The sequence below is a fragment of the Carettochelys insculpta genome, chromosome 17 (assembly GCF_033958435.1).
Source record: "Carettochelys insculpta isolate YL-2023 chromosome 17, ASM3395843v1, whole genome shotgun sequence".
In the NCBI taxonomy this organism is placed as follows: Eukaryota; Metazoa; Chordata; order Testudines; family Carettochelyidae; genus Carettochelys; species Carettochelys insculpta.
In genome coordinates this window covers 17734682-17752760 of record NC_134153.1, presented here as the reverse complement: position 1 = coordinate 17752760, position 18079 = coordinate 17734682, and the positions used below count along the sequence as shown (strand labels likewise).

Sequence of the window (18079 nt, the reverse complement as noted above, 5' to 3'; positions counted from 1 at the left end):
GTTTATAAAGGTGGGATCAATCAATCAGAGAACAGAAAATCTATCACGTGACTTAAGTGCCTAACCAGCCACACCAGTATCAAAGATTCAAAGACGCACTCAAGCAGAGTCACAGGAACTCTTCACTGAAGGATTATAAGTAAACAGATTTGAGAAAACCATTATATGATGTTAGGAGTGGACATGGTCAAATCTGATGAATATGTCGTCCGATCAGCTCCTCAAGTGCAACTCTGAGATAACTTATCCACAGGCCAAAAGAAATAAGCCTGCCAGGTAACCTAGTAAGCAGCAACTGTGATCTGATGAGTGGTATCCCAGTTTCTCCATGAGCTTGCTTAAGACACAGGGTGGACGCTACTCAATAGTCGATGTATAGTCACCAGACGCAGGCACAACAACCTCACAAGGACATGTCTGCTGTGCCCATCAATTTTGGAAAGAAACCCTGAATAGGCTGCCAATACAACTGATTGACTGCATGGGCATGCATGATTCAGCAGACCAAGAGCACCTCTGTAGCTGTTACATGGTGTTCTGGTTGCCAGTCCAGCATATGAGCTTCAGTTTCATTGTCAGAAGGTATGCAGTGCAATCCATCCATGTGACTGGCGCAGATTCAGGTCTGCCCTTAAATCCTATGGGCTTTGCACAGAGTGAATTTTACCCATAGACATAGCAGCATGAGATCTGTATGGAAACTATTCTGCAACTATGCAAACTGCTAGTTAATTTTGCTTCCAACACAGAGTGAAGTTTAGGCAGTACTGTAACTAGGAACTTCTGTTTTACCCTGCCCCATTCCCCGCCCCCATGATGGCTGCCCCACATGATCCTGCATTTAGGTGAGGAATGTGAAGCATACTCCTAACCACCATGTCAGAGCAGAATGTCAGCTCCTTCCGCTAAATTAAGATGCTGCATTCACTATAGCAGGAGTCAGCAACCCACAGCACACGAGCCAATTTTCATCAGCACATGACGCTCAGCCCCACCCCTCTGTCCCCATGTAGCTGAGAGGTTGCTCAAAACCACACCACCAGTGGATTAACAAAAGACCATCTAATGCTATCAACCACCACCTAAACAGCAAAGCTCTGCATCTTTATTTATTTATTAATGAAGCTGTTGTAAGTAGGACTATTAGTGACTTTAACAAGTATCACCGGCACTTGGCCCATACACAGAGGTCAAAAAGTTAAATTTTGGCACTCTGCCTCAGAAAGGTTGCTGACCCCTGCACTACAGCGTAAAAAAAAAATCACTGAAAATGAGGGAGGTGGTAGGAATTGGGAGACATGAAGTAAAATGAGCATACATACCCCAGGAAGAAATGTAAAAAAGTTGTATTTCTGATTGTTGATCACATTGCGAGGGTATCGCTGGTCTCTTTTTTCTGGATGGCCAAGCCAAACCGTACGAGGCCTTGGCTCTCTTCTTCCGCAGCATCTCACACACTCACAACACCTGTTGGGAGAACAGATCTAATTTTTTAAAAGTCTCCAAAATCCAGCTGACATCCCCTGTCCTCATGTAACAAAGCCACCCACAATTCTTCCAGAAAGCTTATTGAACACTGACTCCGCCTCACCCGTTGCCTCTCAGCAAAGCGCTAAACAAGCCCATAAAAACCTACAGATGCACACTGAGTTTTCTTCTTGTTCAAATCACATGTCATCTTCTATCTGTTCACTGTCAATTTAGATTATAAACTCACTGAAGTGGAGATTGAGCTGCAAAGCACCTGGAACACTTCAGGCACTAACGTGTAGCCAACGCCCATTAATTGAAACAGTTCCCTGGGCAAGCGATAAGATCCTATATAAATTGCATTACTTTGAATGCAGCATTTTTATGATGGATTCTAAGTTCAAAGCACTGTGTGGACACTAACCAGTTAACCCACTTTAACATTGCTGAATGGTAGGTGGGCATGCCTTACTATTCCCTTTTCAAATGAGAGGAAACAAACATTGAGCGATAATGTCACTCAAGTCAGGTTCTCTCTTCCAAGACTAGATTGGAAACATCTGAAAAATTCTAATTTGAAATTCATTTTCTCCATCATTCCCTGATTGGCGCCTCACATTCTACCATGAAGAGATAACAGCTTAATGCAGCCTTGGATATAAGGAACTAACACAGCAAAGAAAGCTTCCACTTTTGTTTTGTTCTCTTCTGTCAAAACAAGTTTCTGGAACTAAGGAAATACAGAATAGCAGGGGCTCTCTCTGCACTCATCCAATTGCAGGGTCTAGGCCTGAGGGACATAAAATTGCTCTGACTAGACTTTGCTAAAACGTTGTTGCTTGTTGTTGTTCTACTTCGTGCGTGCTGTGTGAAGACCCACGTGAACAAAAGGGGGAATGAACTGACTATGGATGGGAAGCAACAGAATGTAAATCTGCTAAATGCTCTAAGCAATCAATCTGAAAAAGATACAGACTCTCTCCTTTCCCTTAAGATTACAGGAACCTTAGTTGATACTTTTAATGGAAGTTACAAAATAGTCAAAGAAAATACACAATTTATTTGGTGCCCCTTTAATGTGTGTCATAACCAAGTATTTGGCTAAAAAAAAAGTATGAATTAATATTTTTATTTCCTACAAAACCATCAGAATTGGAAGCCCACCATGTTTTGATTTTCTATACAGATGGCATTCTGTGCGCCATGGAAGCTTCTCCCCTTCCATCACCAACTTTAAATTAGCCAAGAATAAATAAATATATATTTCCAGCTGTAGCCCATTAATCTACTTTTTCCCCTTTTCTGGGGCTCATATTAAGGCATTGCAACATCTCCCCTGTTCTTTAACAAAAACCACTGAGGGAAATACTGTAAGCCATAAATGTCAGCATAAATAACTTGGGTAAAACTGATACTGTGACTACACAATACCCCTTACAGTACTGCAGACATATTTGGAATTTTGCCTACAAAATACTAACCAAGCTACACGATTTGGAGGATGACAAGAAGTCCTGTGGCACCTTATAGACTAACAGATATTTTGGAGCATAAACTTTTGTGGGCAAAGACCCTCTTTGTCAGATGCATGAATCCTGTCTCAGGCATTTGACAAAGTGGGTCTTTGCCCACGAAAGCTTATGCTCCAAAATATCTGTTAGTCTACAAGGTACCACAGCACTTCTTGTTGTTCTTGAAGATACAGGCTAACACAGCTACTTCTCTGGTATGTGGAGGATGTTTTTATATCACCTACAGGTTGAACTTCTCTAGTCTAGCACTCTCCCACCCAGCAACATCCATAATTCAGCATGATTTTACTTAGCTAAATAACTGCTTACCATGGGTATGGTCAAGTTTCCTGGGGTTCCATAAAGTTTATTAATATTCACTAGTCCTGGCTCTGTGTTCTGTGCTGTTATTTAGCAGTAATTTACTCCTGAAAGTCTTCAGAGCCCAGTAAGCAGTGGAGGTGTTGGTAATGTGCTAGACAATATTGACCTCCTGAGGTCTACCAAATTCTCTCGTCCAGCACTAGTCCAGTCCCAAGGGCGCCAGACGTTCAACCTGTACTTACACAACATGCCCCTCTGTTTATTGGACAGACTGGACAATAACTTTGCCAAAGAATGAAAAGACACAAATCAGATATTAGGAATCTGAATACACATAAACCTGCCAGTGAGCATTTCAGCTGAGCAGGCAATAGTATTAAAGACCTGAAAATCTGTGTCCTAAAATAGAGAGACTAACACCAGATTATAAAGGGAAACATCTGAACTGGCGCTTATTCTCAAATTTGACACCTTGCAGCTAGGTTTAAATAGAGATAGCAATTACCTTGCTCATTACAAAGACAGCTTCCCCATCTCTGACATTCATAGCGATCTCAGGCAAGTCTCTTAATTTAATGACACTTACAGTAAGTAATTTTCTTCTTCCTCTTCCCCACCCTTTGCTCCCTTCCTTCTGTTTGATGCTGCTGATTTGTCAGTTTTCATTTCATTTTTTTCTATCTCTCTGTTATATTTTCATCATGTCAGTTTACCTTCACCAATTTTCAGAGCTGAAGAAGTGGGGCTGTCCCACAAAAGCTCATCACCTAATAAGTTATTTTGTTAGTATTTTAAGTGCTACTTGACTGCTTCTTTTGTTTTGTGAAGATACAGACTAACATGGCTACAGCTCTGTTACAAAACAAGGGTATCCACCACTTTATTCCTATCAGGACTAATAAGGAGACCATGGGCTGATCTTGCAGTAGCTGCAGTCAATGAATTCTAAAGAGATACCTTTGCCAGAATCAGAAAATTGAATATATGTCATTTTTCAGATTTATACTATACACATATTAATTTCCTCCAAGGCATGTTAGGACATCAACTGACAGAAATCTATATTCATAATGCCTGAAAGTACTCAGCGTCACCAACTCTCCTGTTATTCAATGTTTTTCTTAAAGCCACGAGATTCCCAAAAGGTCATATTACATGAAAATCTCATTTTTTTTAACCTAAGTTTTAGCCCTGCTGGTTGCAGCCTACAGACGGAAAAGACCTGAGCATTCCCATAAGGCTCAGAAACCTGAAGGCAAATTAAAAGAACCCCTTTATCATTCCTTTTAAAAACCTGGTGATTTTAAGGCACTCAAGATTTTGGGAGCCTGGTTTGATTTTTACATCTTTGTATTGGCAATATTAAGTTTTCTTCTGCATAGATACCTGAAACCGCTCATGACCTCCCTCTTACATGGCCATTTGTTGATTGGCATGTTTTCTCATTCTGAACTACCGGCAGCTGCCACGCCCTGCAGTTTACATATGGGGAGGAATCTGGCCTCTGTACTGTTTACAATCCTCACAAAAAGATCTAGTATAGGCCCAGTACTGGCAGCACAGATCAATGTCTGTTACTGCAGCTGTAATTTCAGAAAAACAAATTTCACTTTCAATTGCCCTAAAATGGTTTCAGGCAGTTGAAATCTACTTTTGTAGGACCCTCCGCCTCACTCCCAAAAAACGTGAGCAATATCAGTCTGTACTTTGTCACTGTGACACACAATCAATAGGAGTGACATCACCCCTTTGACTGCCACACCATAAAACACATATTTGCCGAATTACTCAAGTGAATCCCATTGATAATAGGAGGGTTACCTACATTCTGCACAGAAAAAGCAACGGCTGAAACAGTCACTTCTGCAGTACTTACGTTCTATGAAACCAATGCACCTTTTGCACATAATTCCTAACATAGGTGACTCATGGTAGCACTTGGGCGGGGGGTGCACCAAAAGTTTAATTGCCAAACAAGGGGCTTCCATGCCCCCTCCATGCTCCTCTGGGTGGCTCTCCCTGCACCTCTTTCCCCCTGCCCCCCACCTATCCCCCGCAGGAACTAGTCCTTCCTGATCAGGCTCTAAACTTGTACAGCTCTCTCTGTTCCAGCTCCTGATTAGCACAGAACAATTCTTCTAATCCACTGCTGATTAGGTGATCATTTGGAATTCCATAGGCATCCTGCAGAATACGTTCTCCCACTTCCTCCCCAGCAAATAACTAATTACATCTTTTTAAACCTGCATGTCTGGGAATGATTCATTGCATGTTCCATTAGTCCAAGGTAAGCAGTACCCTATCCCAAAGCCAAATCTATGTGGGTTACCAGCACCATTACACTTTCAATGTACCTCAGTAATCCTCACGCTATTATCCACAAATCAGTTACAACTATGTGGCACTTCTCATGACACAACTTGACATGCCCAACATAGTGAATGCTAGTGGGAAAGAGGTAGGGTTAGAAGTTGAAATAAAAAAAGAACAAGTTAAAAATCACTTGGAAAAATTAGATGTCTGCATGTCACCAGGGCCTGATGAAATGCATCCTAGAATACTCAAGAAGCTGATAAAGGAGATATCTGAGCCTTTATCTATCATCTTTGGAAAATCATGGGAGACAGGAGAGATTCCAGAAGACTGGAAAAGGGCAAATATAGTGCACATCTATAAAAAGGGGAATAAGAATAACCCAGGAAGCTACAGACTAGTCATCTTAACTTCTGTGCCAGGAAAGATAATGAAGCAAGTAATTAAAGAAATCATCTGCAAGCACTTGGAAAGTGGTAAGGTGATAGGGAACAGCCAGCATGGATTTGTAAAGAACAAATCATGTCAAACTAATCTGGTAGCTTTCTTTGATAAGATAATGAGCCTTGTGGATAGGGGAGAAGTGGTATATGTGGTATACCTAGACTTCAGTAAAGCATTTGATACGGTCTCACATGATATTCTTATCAAAAAACTAGGCAAACACAATTTAGATGAGGCTACTATAAGGTGGGTGCATAACTGGCTGGATAACCATACTCAGAGAGTAGTTCTTAATGGTTCTCAATCCTGGTGGAAAAGTATAACAAGTGGGGTCCCGCAGGGGTCTGTGTTAGGACTGGTTCTGTTCAATATCTTCATCAACGATTGAGATGTTGGGATAGAAAGTACGCTTATTAAGTTTGTAGGTGATACCAAGCTGGGAGGGGTTGCAACTGCTTTGGAGGATAGGGTCATAATTCAAAATGATCTGGATAAATTGAAGAAATGGTCTGAGGTAAACAGGATGAAGTTTAATAAGGACAAATGCAAAGTGCTCCACTTGGGAAGGAACAATCAGTTTCACACATCCATAATGGGGAGAGACTGTCTAGCAATGACTACAGCAGAAAGGGATCTAGGGGTTATAGTGGACCACAAACTAAATATGAGTCAACAGTGTGATGCTGTTGCAAAAAAAGCAAACATGCTTCTGGGATGCATTAACAGGTGTGTTGTGAACAAGACACGAGAAGTCATTCTTCTGCTCTACTCTGCTCTGGTTAGGCCTCAGCTGGAGTATTGTGTCCAGTTCTGGGCCCTGCAGATCAAGGAAGATGTGGAGAAATCAGAGAGGGTCCAGAAAAGAGCGACAAGAATGATTAAAGGTCTAGAGAATGTGGCCTATGAAGAAAGGCTGAAAGAATTGGGCTTGTTTAGTTTGGAAAAGAGAAGATTGAGGGGTGACATGATAGCGGTTTTCAGGTATCTAAAAGGGTGTCATAAGGAGGAGGGAGAAAACTTGTTCTTTTTGGCCTCTGAGGATAGAACAAGGGAGGTTTAGGTTGGACATTAGGAAAAAGTTCCTAACTGTCAGGGTGGTCAAACAGTGGAATAAATTGCCAAGGGAGGTTGTGGAATCTCTATCACTGGAGATATTTAAGAACAGGTTAGATAGATGTCTGTCAGGGATGGTTTAGACAGTACTTGGTCCTGCCATTGGGGAAGTGGGCTGGACTCAATGGCCTCTTGAGGTCCCTTTGAGTCCTAGTATTCTATGATTCTATGGTTCTATGAAATATAACAAAGTACTTCTTCACACAGCGCACAGTCAACCTGCGAAGTTCATTTTTATGGGATATAATGAAGGCCAAAAGTGTAACTGGGGTTCAAAAAAAAAATTCTATAAATTCACAGTGACTATTAGCCAATGACTGTTGGTCAGAATTGTCAGGGATGCAACCCCATGCTTTGTGTGACCTTAAATGTCCAGCTAACAGAGGCTAGAACTGGACAACAGGATGGACCGAAAATTGCCTTCTTTTTTAGTTAATGCCTTCTAAAGTGTCTGATACCATCTGCTGTTGAAAGACTGGATTCTGGGCTTGATGGGCCATTGGTGTGGCTGAGTATGGCTATTCTTATGTTTGTTCATTTTGTTTCTTCTATTCCTCCATTTCTCCTGCGTATTAAGGGCCTTAGTTTCTCATTTGACATATGTGGGACTACATTCTTTGCTAGCTATAACAAATGGAATCAAACGTCTAACCTAAACCTCCCTTGCTACAGTTTAAGCCCATTACTTCTTGTCCTATCCTCAGAGGTAAAGCAGAACAATTTTTCTCTCTCCTCCTTGTAACTCTCTTTTATGTACTGGAAAACTGCTATCACGTACCCTCTCAGTCTTCTCTTTTCTAAACTAAACAATCTCAATTCTTAGTTTTAAAACAGTCTTTGTTGTAAACATGCCAGCTGTTCATTTCATTGGGTGATCCCTGGTTGGTGTGTTACATGAAGAGGTAAACAATACTATTCACCTTTACCACCTTTTCATGATGTTACAGACTTCTAACATACCCACCTTAGTTGCCTCATTCCTAAACTGAGCAGTCCCAGTCTTTCTAATCTCTTTTCACATGTGTATTTCTTTGTCTTCTAAGGAGACACAGAACTGTTCCTCTTTCCTTTGTCCTTACAAAAGCATGTACTTGGACAAAGTTTCTCTTTTTCAAAATGGCAACACTGTGGCCTTACAAATCAGCAGAGATTGTTTTTCCTCAAGTTTCCCCCTCTCACTGCTTAAAATAAAAGCTAACCTTTTTTCCCTTTTTATAACAGAAGTATTTGTATTAGATTTCATTGACATTTAAAATGCATCTGATACTGGGATGTAAGCCTACAACAGAAAGCCTTGGAGATCAGATAGAAATGCATATCCAACTCATTACATGAGATAACTATGTCAAGATGTCAGCCTTAAATTATAACAGTCATATGCTCAAAAAATTGTGTAAGTGTATCTAACTGATTATAAATAAAACAAGTAAGGAAGTATTCAGTGCTTTCCGCAGATAAACGCTCTATACATATTGCAGAACAGGTAACATCATGGTGAATAGAGCATAACGCTCACAACTACTAAGGTGATTTTATACAAAAATATTACCTTTTATGCATTTCATTCTGCAAATAAACATCTTTCTACCCTCAATAACAAAACAAAACAAAACACAACACACTAATCTGCTACAAAAACTCCTTCAGAATCCAAAAAACCTGAAAATCCAGTTGATTTAAAGAGGCCAGTAGGAAGTTAGTCTAACTCAAAACTAGTGTATGAACATCTAAATATTAAACAGCTAAATATATTAAACATTTATAGAAGGCATTTTCTCACTCTTTTTAGACTAGCATGAAACAATTTACCATATAATCAGATGACTAGTGTGATATGATTACATTTTACTAAGAAGCAGCAAGTGAAACATCACAGAGCTAATTTACATGTTTTGTGGTACAAGCTATGGGCAGCAATTATATCAGAGCCCCATTGTGCTAGCTGCTGTACAAACATACAACAACAGTCCTTACCTCAAAGAGCTTACAATCTCAAAATAAAAAAATACAATAAAATTATCACTACAACTATTAAATTACACAAAAACTTCCATATTAAGAAAGCGTGAACTAAAAGAAACATCTTGTCTCATACTGCTGAGTGCTGCCCTATAGACTATTACTGCTCCTAAAGGTAAAAGAGCTATGGGCTCTGGCTTTTCTCCACAGAAAATTTATCCAATTTCTAAAGAGAGTTAAAAGTATTTGCCAGTACCTCTGTTGCATCTGAATCTCCCTGCCAGTTTCAAGTTTCACAATCACATGTTCCTGTTTTTTAAAAGATTACTGTACACTGTTTTCCAACTTTTTTCTACACCCACTGACTGAAAAACAGGACAAAAAATTATGAGAAATTGACCATCCAAGGCAAAACAATTAAACTGACCTTACAAAAAGAATAGTCAACCTTACAAACTAAACATTAAAATTGACTTTTTACTTCAAATTCTTTTCAATTATGTTTATGATAGATGTTGTTCATGGACTTAGAAAAAAAAATTCAGAGCTGTGATTTAAGTCAATGATTTTCCTTTAACCCATACTAGTGCTACTTAAGAAATAAATTAACAAATATGTTGGTGGTCAGAGATGTCAAAGGGAAAAATGTGTGTTCGTTCTTTGGAATGAGAGGAATGTTTGCTCAAATAGCAATGAGAGAGGAAACAGATACAAAGTTATCCAGATTTCTTCATTTTAACTGCTTTATTGAGAATGACCTTTAGTTTGAAAGTCTAAAAAGAGGTTTTTCCCCAATCCACACACCTTGCAGTGCCCACCTTAACCTTACAACCTGCTCCACGATTGCTGATAGGATTCCACTAACCACATATTGGAAACCAAAGTTACTTTTGCTTGTTTTTCAGGTTGACCCTCTTTTAGGGATTTTACTGAGCAAGAGAGAGCTACATATCTTTATAGCTGCAATAGGAAGAGATAGGGCTAAAAGGATGCACCAAATATTTTAGCACAGATCGTCTGCATTCTTAGGTTATTATAACTCACCAGTATGTGCTGAAGATCATTTAAAATGATCTAAAGCTAACTGCTAGAAATTTTAAGAGTACAAATTGCTCATTGATATGTTTCTTCATAAATGCAACACAAACAACACATACCCTCAACTAACTTGAACCCCTTATTTTGGCCTCACCCCTGAACCTAAGAGGGACCACAAAATCTTCTAGTCCTGGGACCCTAAAAGAGTTAATCTGGCCTGTCAGAAGCTCTGAACCTCAGTCCTTCTGCCCCCTCAAATTTGTGGGGATTCTTCTGTGGTCCCACTTCAGACAAAAATAAAAGATAATGTTGAAGCCTTTTTATTTTGGACATAAATTAGTATTTTACTTTATTTTATAATAATATATGCTGTAAGATCTAAATAGATGTTCCCCATGTAATAGGTATAGTTATTATTTTATGATCTGGTACCGTAATATGAATTATTTAGTATTTAAACTATTTAGAGACCAGTGATTGCATTTTATCATGGGTGCCTGGATGGTAGCCCGCCAAAAGGTTTTCGTTGAACAGGGTGGGCCACAGGCCACAAAGTTTGGGAGCCACAGCTTTAAATGCTAAACTGAAAGTGAGAGTACATTTTGCAAACAGGCCGAATATCTCACAATGACAAACAGGGGTATGAGAACAGTATTCAAATAACTGTTAATGTTAGCTTCTAATAACTTGTTTGCAATTTCCGCAACTCCTACCCAACCAAAGATTCCACAACTTTGTTAGGGATGAGGGAAAGAAAGTTCAACAGGTATTTAAACTCAAAAAAGAAATCTTCTTGACTACCTGAATTCTGAAAGCGATACATACAGTATAGTCCAAGTAAGAAATACTATTGCTACTTGTTACAAGTTACAACACATTTAGGCCGTGTCTACAATAGCCCCAAACTTCGAAAGAGCCATGCAAATGGCCATTTCGAAGTTTACTAATGAAGCGCTGAAATACATATTCAGTGCCTCATTAGCATGCGGGCGGCTGTGGCACTTCGAAACTGACGTGGTTCGTACCGACAGGGCTCCTTTTCGAAAGGACCCCAGCTACTTCGAAGTCCCCTTCTTCCCTTCTGCTCATAGGAATAAGGGGACTTCGAAGTAGGCGGGGTCCTTTCGAAAAGGAGCCCCGTCGGGACGAGCCGCGTCAATTTCGAAGTGCCGTGTCCATCTGCATGCTAATGAGGCGCTGAATATGTATTTCAGCGCTTCATTAGTAAACTTCAAAATGGCCATTTGCATGACCATTTCAAAGTTTGGGGCTAGTGTAGACACGGCCTTAACGTCCAACTTATTTGCCAGAAATTTACAAGAGATTCCCTATTATGTCTTCTCTTCTGTGGGAATTTTAAGTGATCACACTCAGTCTTGAATACCTACTGGTGTGTTGCTTTTGTACTTTCATACCATCTACAGAATCTTATAATTAAAAAGGCAGAATCTGACAGATTTTTTTTAAATCAAATTTAAAGAATGTGGTAGAAACAAAACAAAAAACAGATGTGTTTCTCAAGTCAGCAATAATCCACAGCCAAAGATTGAAATACATGGTTTAAGGGTATAACCGGAAAAGCTAATCAACAAGCTTCAGAATCACATTACATCCAATTTTCTTAATGAAAGTAAAACGAAGAAAACATGTGCCAGTGTATTTCTACAGATAGGCTTAAATACATAGACATGATGCCAGGAATACAAACAGTGACCTTTATCACTTGTGTGTGCAAGAAGATCCCTGAAGAGTTTTTGGTTATCACAGATCACGGTCTAACCACCAGAGCTCGAATGTAATACCTAGCTGCTTACCAGACCTTGCTTTTTTTTGGTTGTCCCAGAAAACAACAAAGCAGTCTGGACAATTCTGTTGACAGGATACAGAACACAAACCTACTAGCCAAACTAAGGCTGTGTCTACACTAGCCCAAAACTTCAAAATGGCCATATAAATGGCCATTTTGAAGATTACTAACGAAGCGCTAAAATACATATTCAGAGCCTCATTAGCATGAGGGTGGCCATGGCACTTCGAAATTGCCACGGCTCACTGCAGCGCAGCTTCTCCAGACAGGGGTCCTTTTCTAAAGGATGCCACCAACTTTGAAATCCCCTTCTTCCCATCAGCAGATAGGCACAAGGGGATTTCAAAGTTGGTGGTGTCCTTTCAAAAAGGACCCATCTGCAGGAGCCACATGGCAGCGAGCTGCAACTGCCCGCATGCTAATGTGGTGCTGAAAATGTATTTCAGCGCTTCATTAGTAATCTTCGAAATAGCCATCTGTATGGTCATTTTGAAGTTTTGGTCTAGTGTAGACGCAGCCTAAATGTATACAGCAATGTTGAATGGCAACACATCTCTACACATCACTTATGCAGATGAAGTATTACTAAAGGCAAATATTTAACTTCTCAGCAAGAAACCCAACTACCTGCAACAGTTTTTAGAAGTCCTCACTCACATCTTATATTTTGTTAACTGAACAGAATTCTAAAACTCATTATTTCTGCTATAACATGCAGAACTCACATATATAGGGCCTTGTCTTTTGCTAGCACAATAGTCTAATGAATTTTAACAGCAGTTGATATTTTAGCTGGTCATGGCTAGCTCCATGTCTTCAAGAGCTAACAACAAAAATCAGACAAACTACAGGATAACTGAGTAAGAGAAAGAAAATTTGGACAGATGCTAGGATGAAGAACTTCAGGAAGTCTCTTTAGTTTTTTCCTTCTTTCCCATTGGAAAAAGAATTATATTATCCTCTCAAAAATCTATTCCGACTACTCAATACGTCATACTGCTGAAAGTTTGCTCTTGGCATTCTCCTGCAAGTTATTGAGAAGTAAATCAATAAGTCATCCCATAAAGGGGGTTTGCAACTTTTTCCAGCATAAATTACTCGTATTTAAATAACTGTACGCAGACCCTAAATGCCAAAACTTCAAATAACTTGGTTAATCAACCAAAGCATGTTTACTTTTTAAACATAATTCCTTTTAGGGAAATAAAGCTTTAAGAAACTGATTACATAAAAGAAACTGCAAGTTTACCTAAAGAACAATGAATTTATTTTCCTTTGGACAGGTGTTTGTTTGGTTTAGATTGGGGAGAAGGGGCCAAAGGTTATTGCTGTTTTCAGTTGGAGGGAAGAATGTTGCAAAATATATTACTATACCTGTGAAATCATTAATACATTCAACTGCTTTCTTAAAACTAAGAAAACACTTTGAATGGGTACCAACCTATTTTACTAACCCTTAATGCAGGGACATATCTAGGCCCAGGGTGGATAAAAATGTTGATTTTAAAATATATTATTTTCTAAAATCTTCAATAAAATACTAAATTTGTCATTTAAAAATGAGAGTTACAATTCAATCTCATCATAAACATGCTACAAATACACTTAAGGCTGTGTCTACCCTAGCTCCCTACTTCGAAGGGAGCATGGTAATTAGGGTGTAAGGAGATTATTAATGAAGTGCTGCAGTGCTATGCAGCGCTTCATTAAGCTAATTCTCCCCCACAGCAACTCTGAAGTGTTAAACTTTGAAGTGCCGGCTCACATGTAGCCGCAGCTAACCCGACGGTACTTTGAAGTGCCTGGGCAAAATTTTGAGGAGTAAAGGGACTTTGAAATTGCCCAGGCACTTCAAAGTACCTGCGGGTTAGACACAGCTACACACAAGCCAGCACTTCAAAGTTTGCTGCTTGGAAGTTGCCGCAGGGGAGAATTATCTTAATGAAGTGCTGCATATGGACCGCAGCACTTCATTAATAATCTCCTGATGCCCTACTTACCATGGTCCCTTCGAAGTAGGGAGCTAGTGTAGAGACAGCCTTACAGTCTCAAAAAAATGAAGTAATGGCTGTAGTCCATCCAGCCTAACTACACTCATCCCTTACCACACAAGCACAACTGGTTCACAACTTTCTGCTCATAGGTGAAAACTCATAAGAGGGACACTAAATTACTGTTAAAATACATGTAAAAGTCTCCAATTGGCTCCCAGTGCTGCTAACTCAGCGAAGGAGTGGCTGCATGTGGCGCTGCTTTTGAAAGGTAAGTGAACCTTGGGCTGGGGAATTGGGGAGGGTTAAAGCCTGGTGGCAGGTTGGGTCCATGGCAGGGGGTGCAGGGGCAGGGTTCAGGCTGCTGCAGGTTGGGTCTGTGGAGCGGGAGGTTAAGGCTGTGGTGGTTTTGGTGTGTGGGGCCAGCGGGAGGGTCAGGCTGTGGCAGTTTGGGGTCTGCGGAGCCGGCAAGGGGGTTAAGGCTGTGGCAGTTTGGGTCTGAGGGGCTGGTGGCAGGGGTCAGGTTGAGGTGGGTTAGAGCAGCAGGGAGGGGGGTTAGGCTCGTATTATCTGGGGGGAGATCACTTGTCCAGTGAACAAAGGTGTCCCTCATTTTAGCGAATACTCATAAGTAAAGTACTCGTTTAACAAGGAATGAGTGTGCTAGCTCTTGCTTCCTCAATGTTCTGGGTTTTCAATCTCTGTTTCTCAGCAGATTAAAAAGCAGGGCTTTTTTTGTGGCTGTAAGTGCTGGTACTAAGTACTGGCACTTCCACCAAAATAAATCAATGTTCCCCCAGGGTCTGGGGCTACCATCGGGGCTCTGTGCTCCAGCTGGCGCCCACTGCAGGGAGTCTCCCACCTCCCTCACCCCAGCCAGGGTTCCCATGGCTAGGGCTGCTGGCAAGGCTTGGAGCCCCAGCCGGCTCGCAGCTGCAGGTTCCTCCCCATCCCCAGCCAGGGAGCTCCACCAGCAGCTCCAGTATTGCAAACCCCAGGGGAACAGGGAGTGGGACCCAGCTGAAGAAAACGTGTCAAGTGTAAGCAATGCAAGATGATGATGCAGGGCCCAGATGCAAGTATGAAACATCATAAGGAAACCTGGGAGAAAATGATGTGAATGAAGATGTGGACATGGTTGAGCAGATCAGCTGTTTACTAACTTAAATGATTCACGTTCCAACACATCATACTTCATTCCTCTCTATGCCTTTTAGTGGAAGTGCAATTTGGCAAGTAAAGTCCCAAGCTTTTTGTGGCGTTGGATGTTGCTAGAAAAAAAAAGGTTTTGCTTAGCTAATCCTCATCATTTGTTTAATTTGCTAACTAGGTTTAGAATCTATCACTCACGTATACAATACAGAAAGCCACAGTAAGAGAAATCTAGCGTTGCCAGTTGCGACTGAGTGTCTTCTTCTTACTTTATAGTACACAATGCATGCCTCTTATTTTGGGCCATCATGGCCATAGGCCATAATGGTGATGCCATAAGTCTATATCCTATTTTAAGTCAGCAAAATTCTGCTTTTCTAAGGGAACTCCCATTCTATATTTCTCAAAAAAACAGAAGCGTCAGTGAGTTCAATAGGGCATACTCCAAAATTAAGTGCACTGTCAGAGCAGTCAGTCTTAGCATTTTTGGCAACTTTATTTAAATAATTTTTTTTTGGTAATTTAAATTGTTGGATTTAAATCAACCAACCATGTCTAAGATTAGCTATGCTTTTCAAAGCATAATAATTTAAATACTGTTCTATGCAACAGTAACAAAATCAGCATTTGGAAGCTATGGCTACAGTACAGCACTTTGTCGACAAGAGTCACTGTCGGAAGAGATTTCCCAACAAAACTTCTGTTGACAGAGCGCGGCCACACACAAAAGCCAATTGGAAGAGCACTCCACTCTGTCAACAGAGGAACCAGAAGCACAACAGACAGGGATGCCCATTTTTATGGATGCCCTGTCTCTCAGAGGAAGGCCACCCCAGAGTGTCCAAACGGCTTTATGCCTCATGGCTCAGAGGCAGAATGCTGCCAGCAAAAGTGCTGAGTTTTGTTGACAAATGCATTTTGTGTGTGGATGTTGCAAAGGTTTGTTGGCTAAACTCTCGAGTGTAATCATAGCCATAGGGTCTTTTTACATAATTGAATCAACTGCTAAAATTAGACACATTCAAGATATTTCTCCTTTTTCCCAAAATTTATTTTCAAAACTAAAAATATGGCCATTAGTTACTAGTGTTATTTAATATATATTTTCTACATTCTGCTACTAATATTGATTTATACCTGTAGTATCATCATAGCAATCACTGATGTATATACTAGCTTGGCTAAAAGCATGTTATATTTTACACTAAAATTAAATGTTAGTGTATAATAAAGTAATTTAAAAAGACATTAATGTTTAGTGTATTTTAAAATTACTTTATTTTTAACAAAGGTACAAAGGCAAAAAAACCACATTTATAGAGTATGAAAACAAGTTGTTTTATATTCAAATCAAACAGCATTAGCCCAAGTTATATGTTTCTACAACATTTATACTTTATCAACATAGTTATGTCAGAAAAGTTATATAAAAATCTCATTCAACTTGTTCTATTTCCAACTTTAAGTAATATCTTCTGCCTTTGTTAACTGAGGCTCTTTTATCCTGGCAAAGTATCCATGTTGATCCAGTTTCAGACACGCTCTATCAGAATAGGCATTCCATTCATGTACACCCAAGAGCAACACAGGGCCCTGCACTGAATGTTTTTAGGATTGCAACAAGAAGTCCTGTGGCACCTTATAGACTAACAGATATTTAGGAGCATAAGCTTTTGTGGGCAAAGAGCCGCTTCATCAGATGCATGAGTCGGGGGGTGGTTTCAGAGGGGTATTTAAAGAGTGGGGTCCCAGTAAAAGGAAGGGCCAGATCTGACAAGGTCTATTCAGCCAGGGTGGAAAAGGCCCATTATCAGTAGTCTAGTAACAGAGAGTAAGCCCTGCTACTTGACTGCTTTTTGTTTTTAATCAGTTGTCTGTATGAAGAGCGGAAAAAACAGGTCAGATAAGACAGGAGAGATATGGCCCATTCTCAGCCTAATGTGGAGATGTTAACACCTAGGGCAATGGATCTCCTTTTGTCAGGGGTGAACCACTCCCAGTCTCTGTTTAATCCTTGGTTAATGGAGTCAAATTTGCAAATAAATTGCAGCTCACAGATTTCTCTCTCCATTTGATTTTTGAAATTTCTTTGTTTCAGGACTCCCACCCTTAAATCTGCTACTGAGTGTCAAGGGAGACCAGAATGTTCTCCCCCAGGCTTCTGTACATTACCATTCCTGATGCCTGATTTATGTCCATTTATTCTTTTACGTAGAGACCGTTCAGTTTGGCCAATGTAAATTGCAGTGGGGCATTGCTGGCACATGATGGCATACATTATATTAGTAGATCAAAACAAAAAGTAGTCAAGTAGCACTTCAAAGACTAGCAAAATGGTTTATTAGGTGAGCTTTCATGGGACAGACCCACTTCTTCAGACCATAGCCAGACCAGAACAGACTCAATATTTAAGGCACAGAGAACCAAAAACAGTAAACAAGGAGGACAAATCAGAAAAAGATAATCAAGGTGAACAAATCAGAGAGTGGAAGGGTCTCCACTCTCTGATTTAAATATTTAAATATTAATATTTAAATATTTAAATACTGAGTCTGTTCTGGTCTGGCTATGGTCTGAAGAAGTGGGTCTGTCCCACAAAAGCTCACCTAATAAACCATTTTGCTAGTCTTTAAAGTGCTACTTGACTGTTTTTTGTTTTGATAGTGTATAGACTAGCACGGCTTCCTCTTTGTTACTATATTAGTAGATGTGCAGGTAAAGGAGCCCCTGATGGTATGGTTGATGTTAGGTCCTGTGATATCATCACTGGTGTAGATATGTGAGCACAGTTGGCAGCGGGGTTTGTTGCAGGGACTGGTTCCAGGCTTAGAGTTTCTGTTTTGTGATCTATAGTGGCTGGTGAGGATTTGTTTAAGGTTGGCAGGCTGTCTGTAGGCGAGGACAGGCCTGCCTCCCAAGGTCTGTGAGAGTGAAAAATCATTGTTCAGGATGGTGCA

At 40.2% G+C, this 18079-nt stretch overlaps 1 protein-coding gene across 1 annotated transcript in view; it reads right to left on the bottom strand.

The window, feature by feature from the left end:
* ATP9A (ATPase phospholipid transporting 9A (putative)) overlaps positions 1–18079 on the bottom strand; it is a 116630-nt gene that overhangs the window by 90862 nt on the left and 7689 nt on the right. Inside the window, exon 2 of the mRNA XM_075011621.1 lies at positions 1323–1467. Within this exon, the coding sequence (XP_074867722.1) occupies positions 1323–1467 (145 nt within the window). The remainder of the gene's footprint in view (positions 1–1322; positions 1468–18079) is intronic.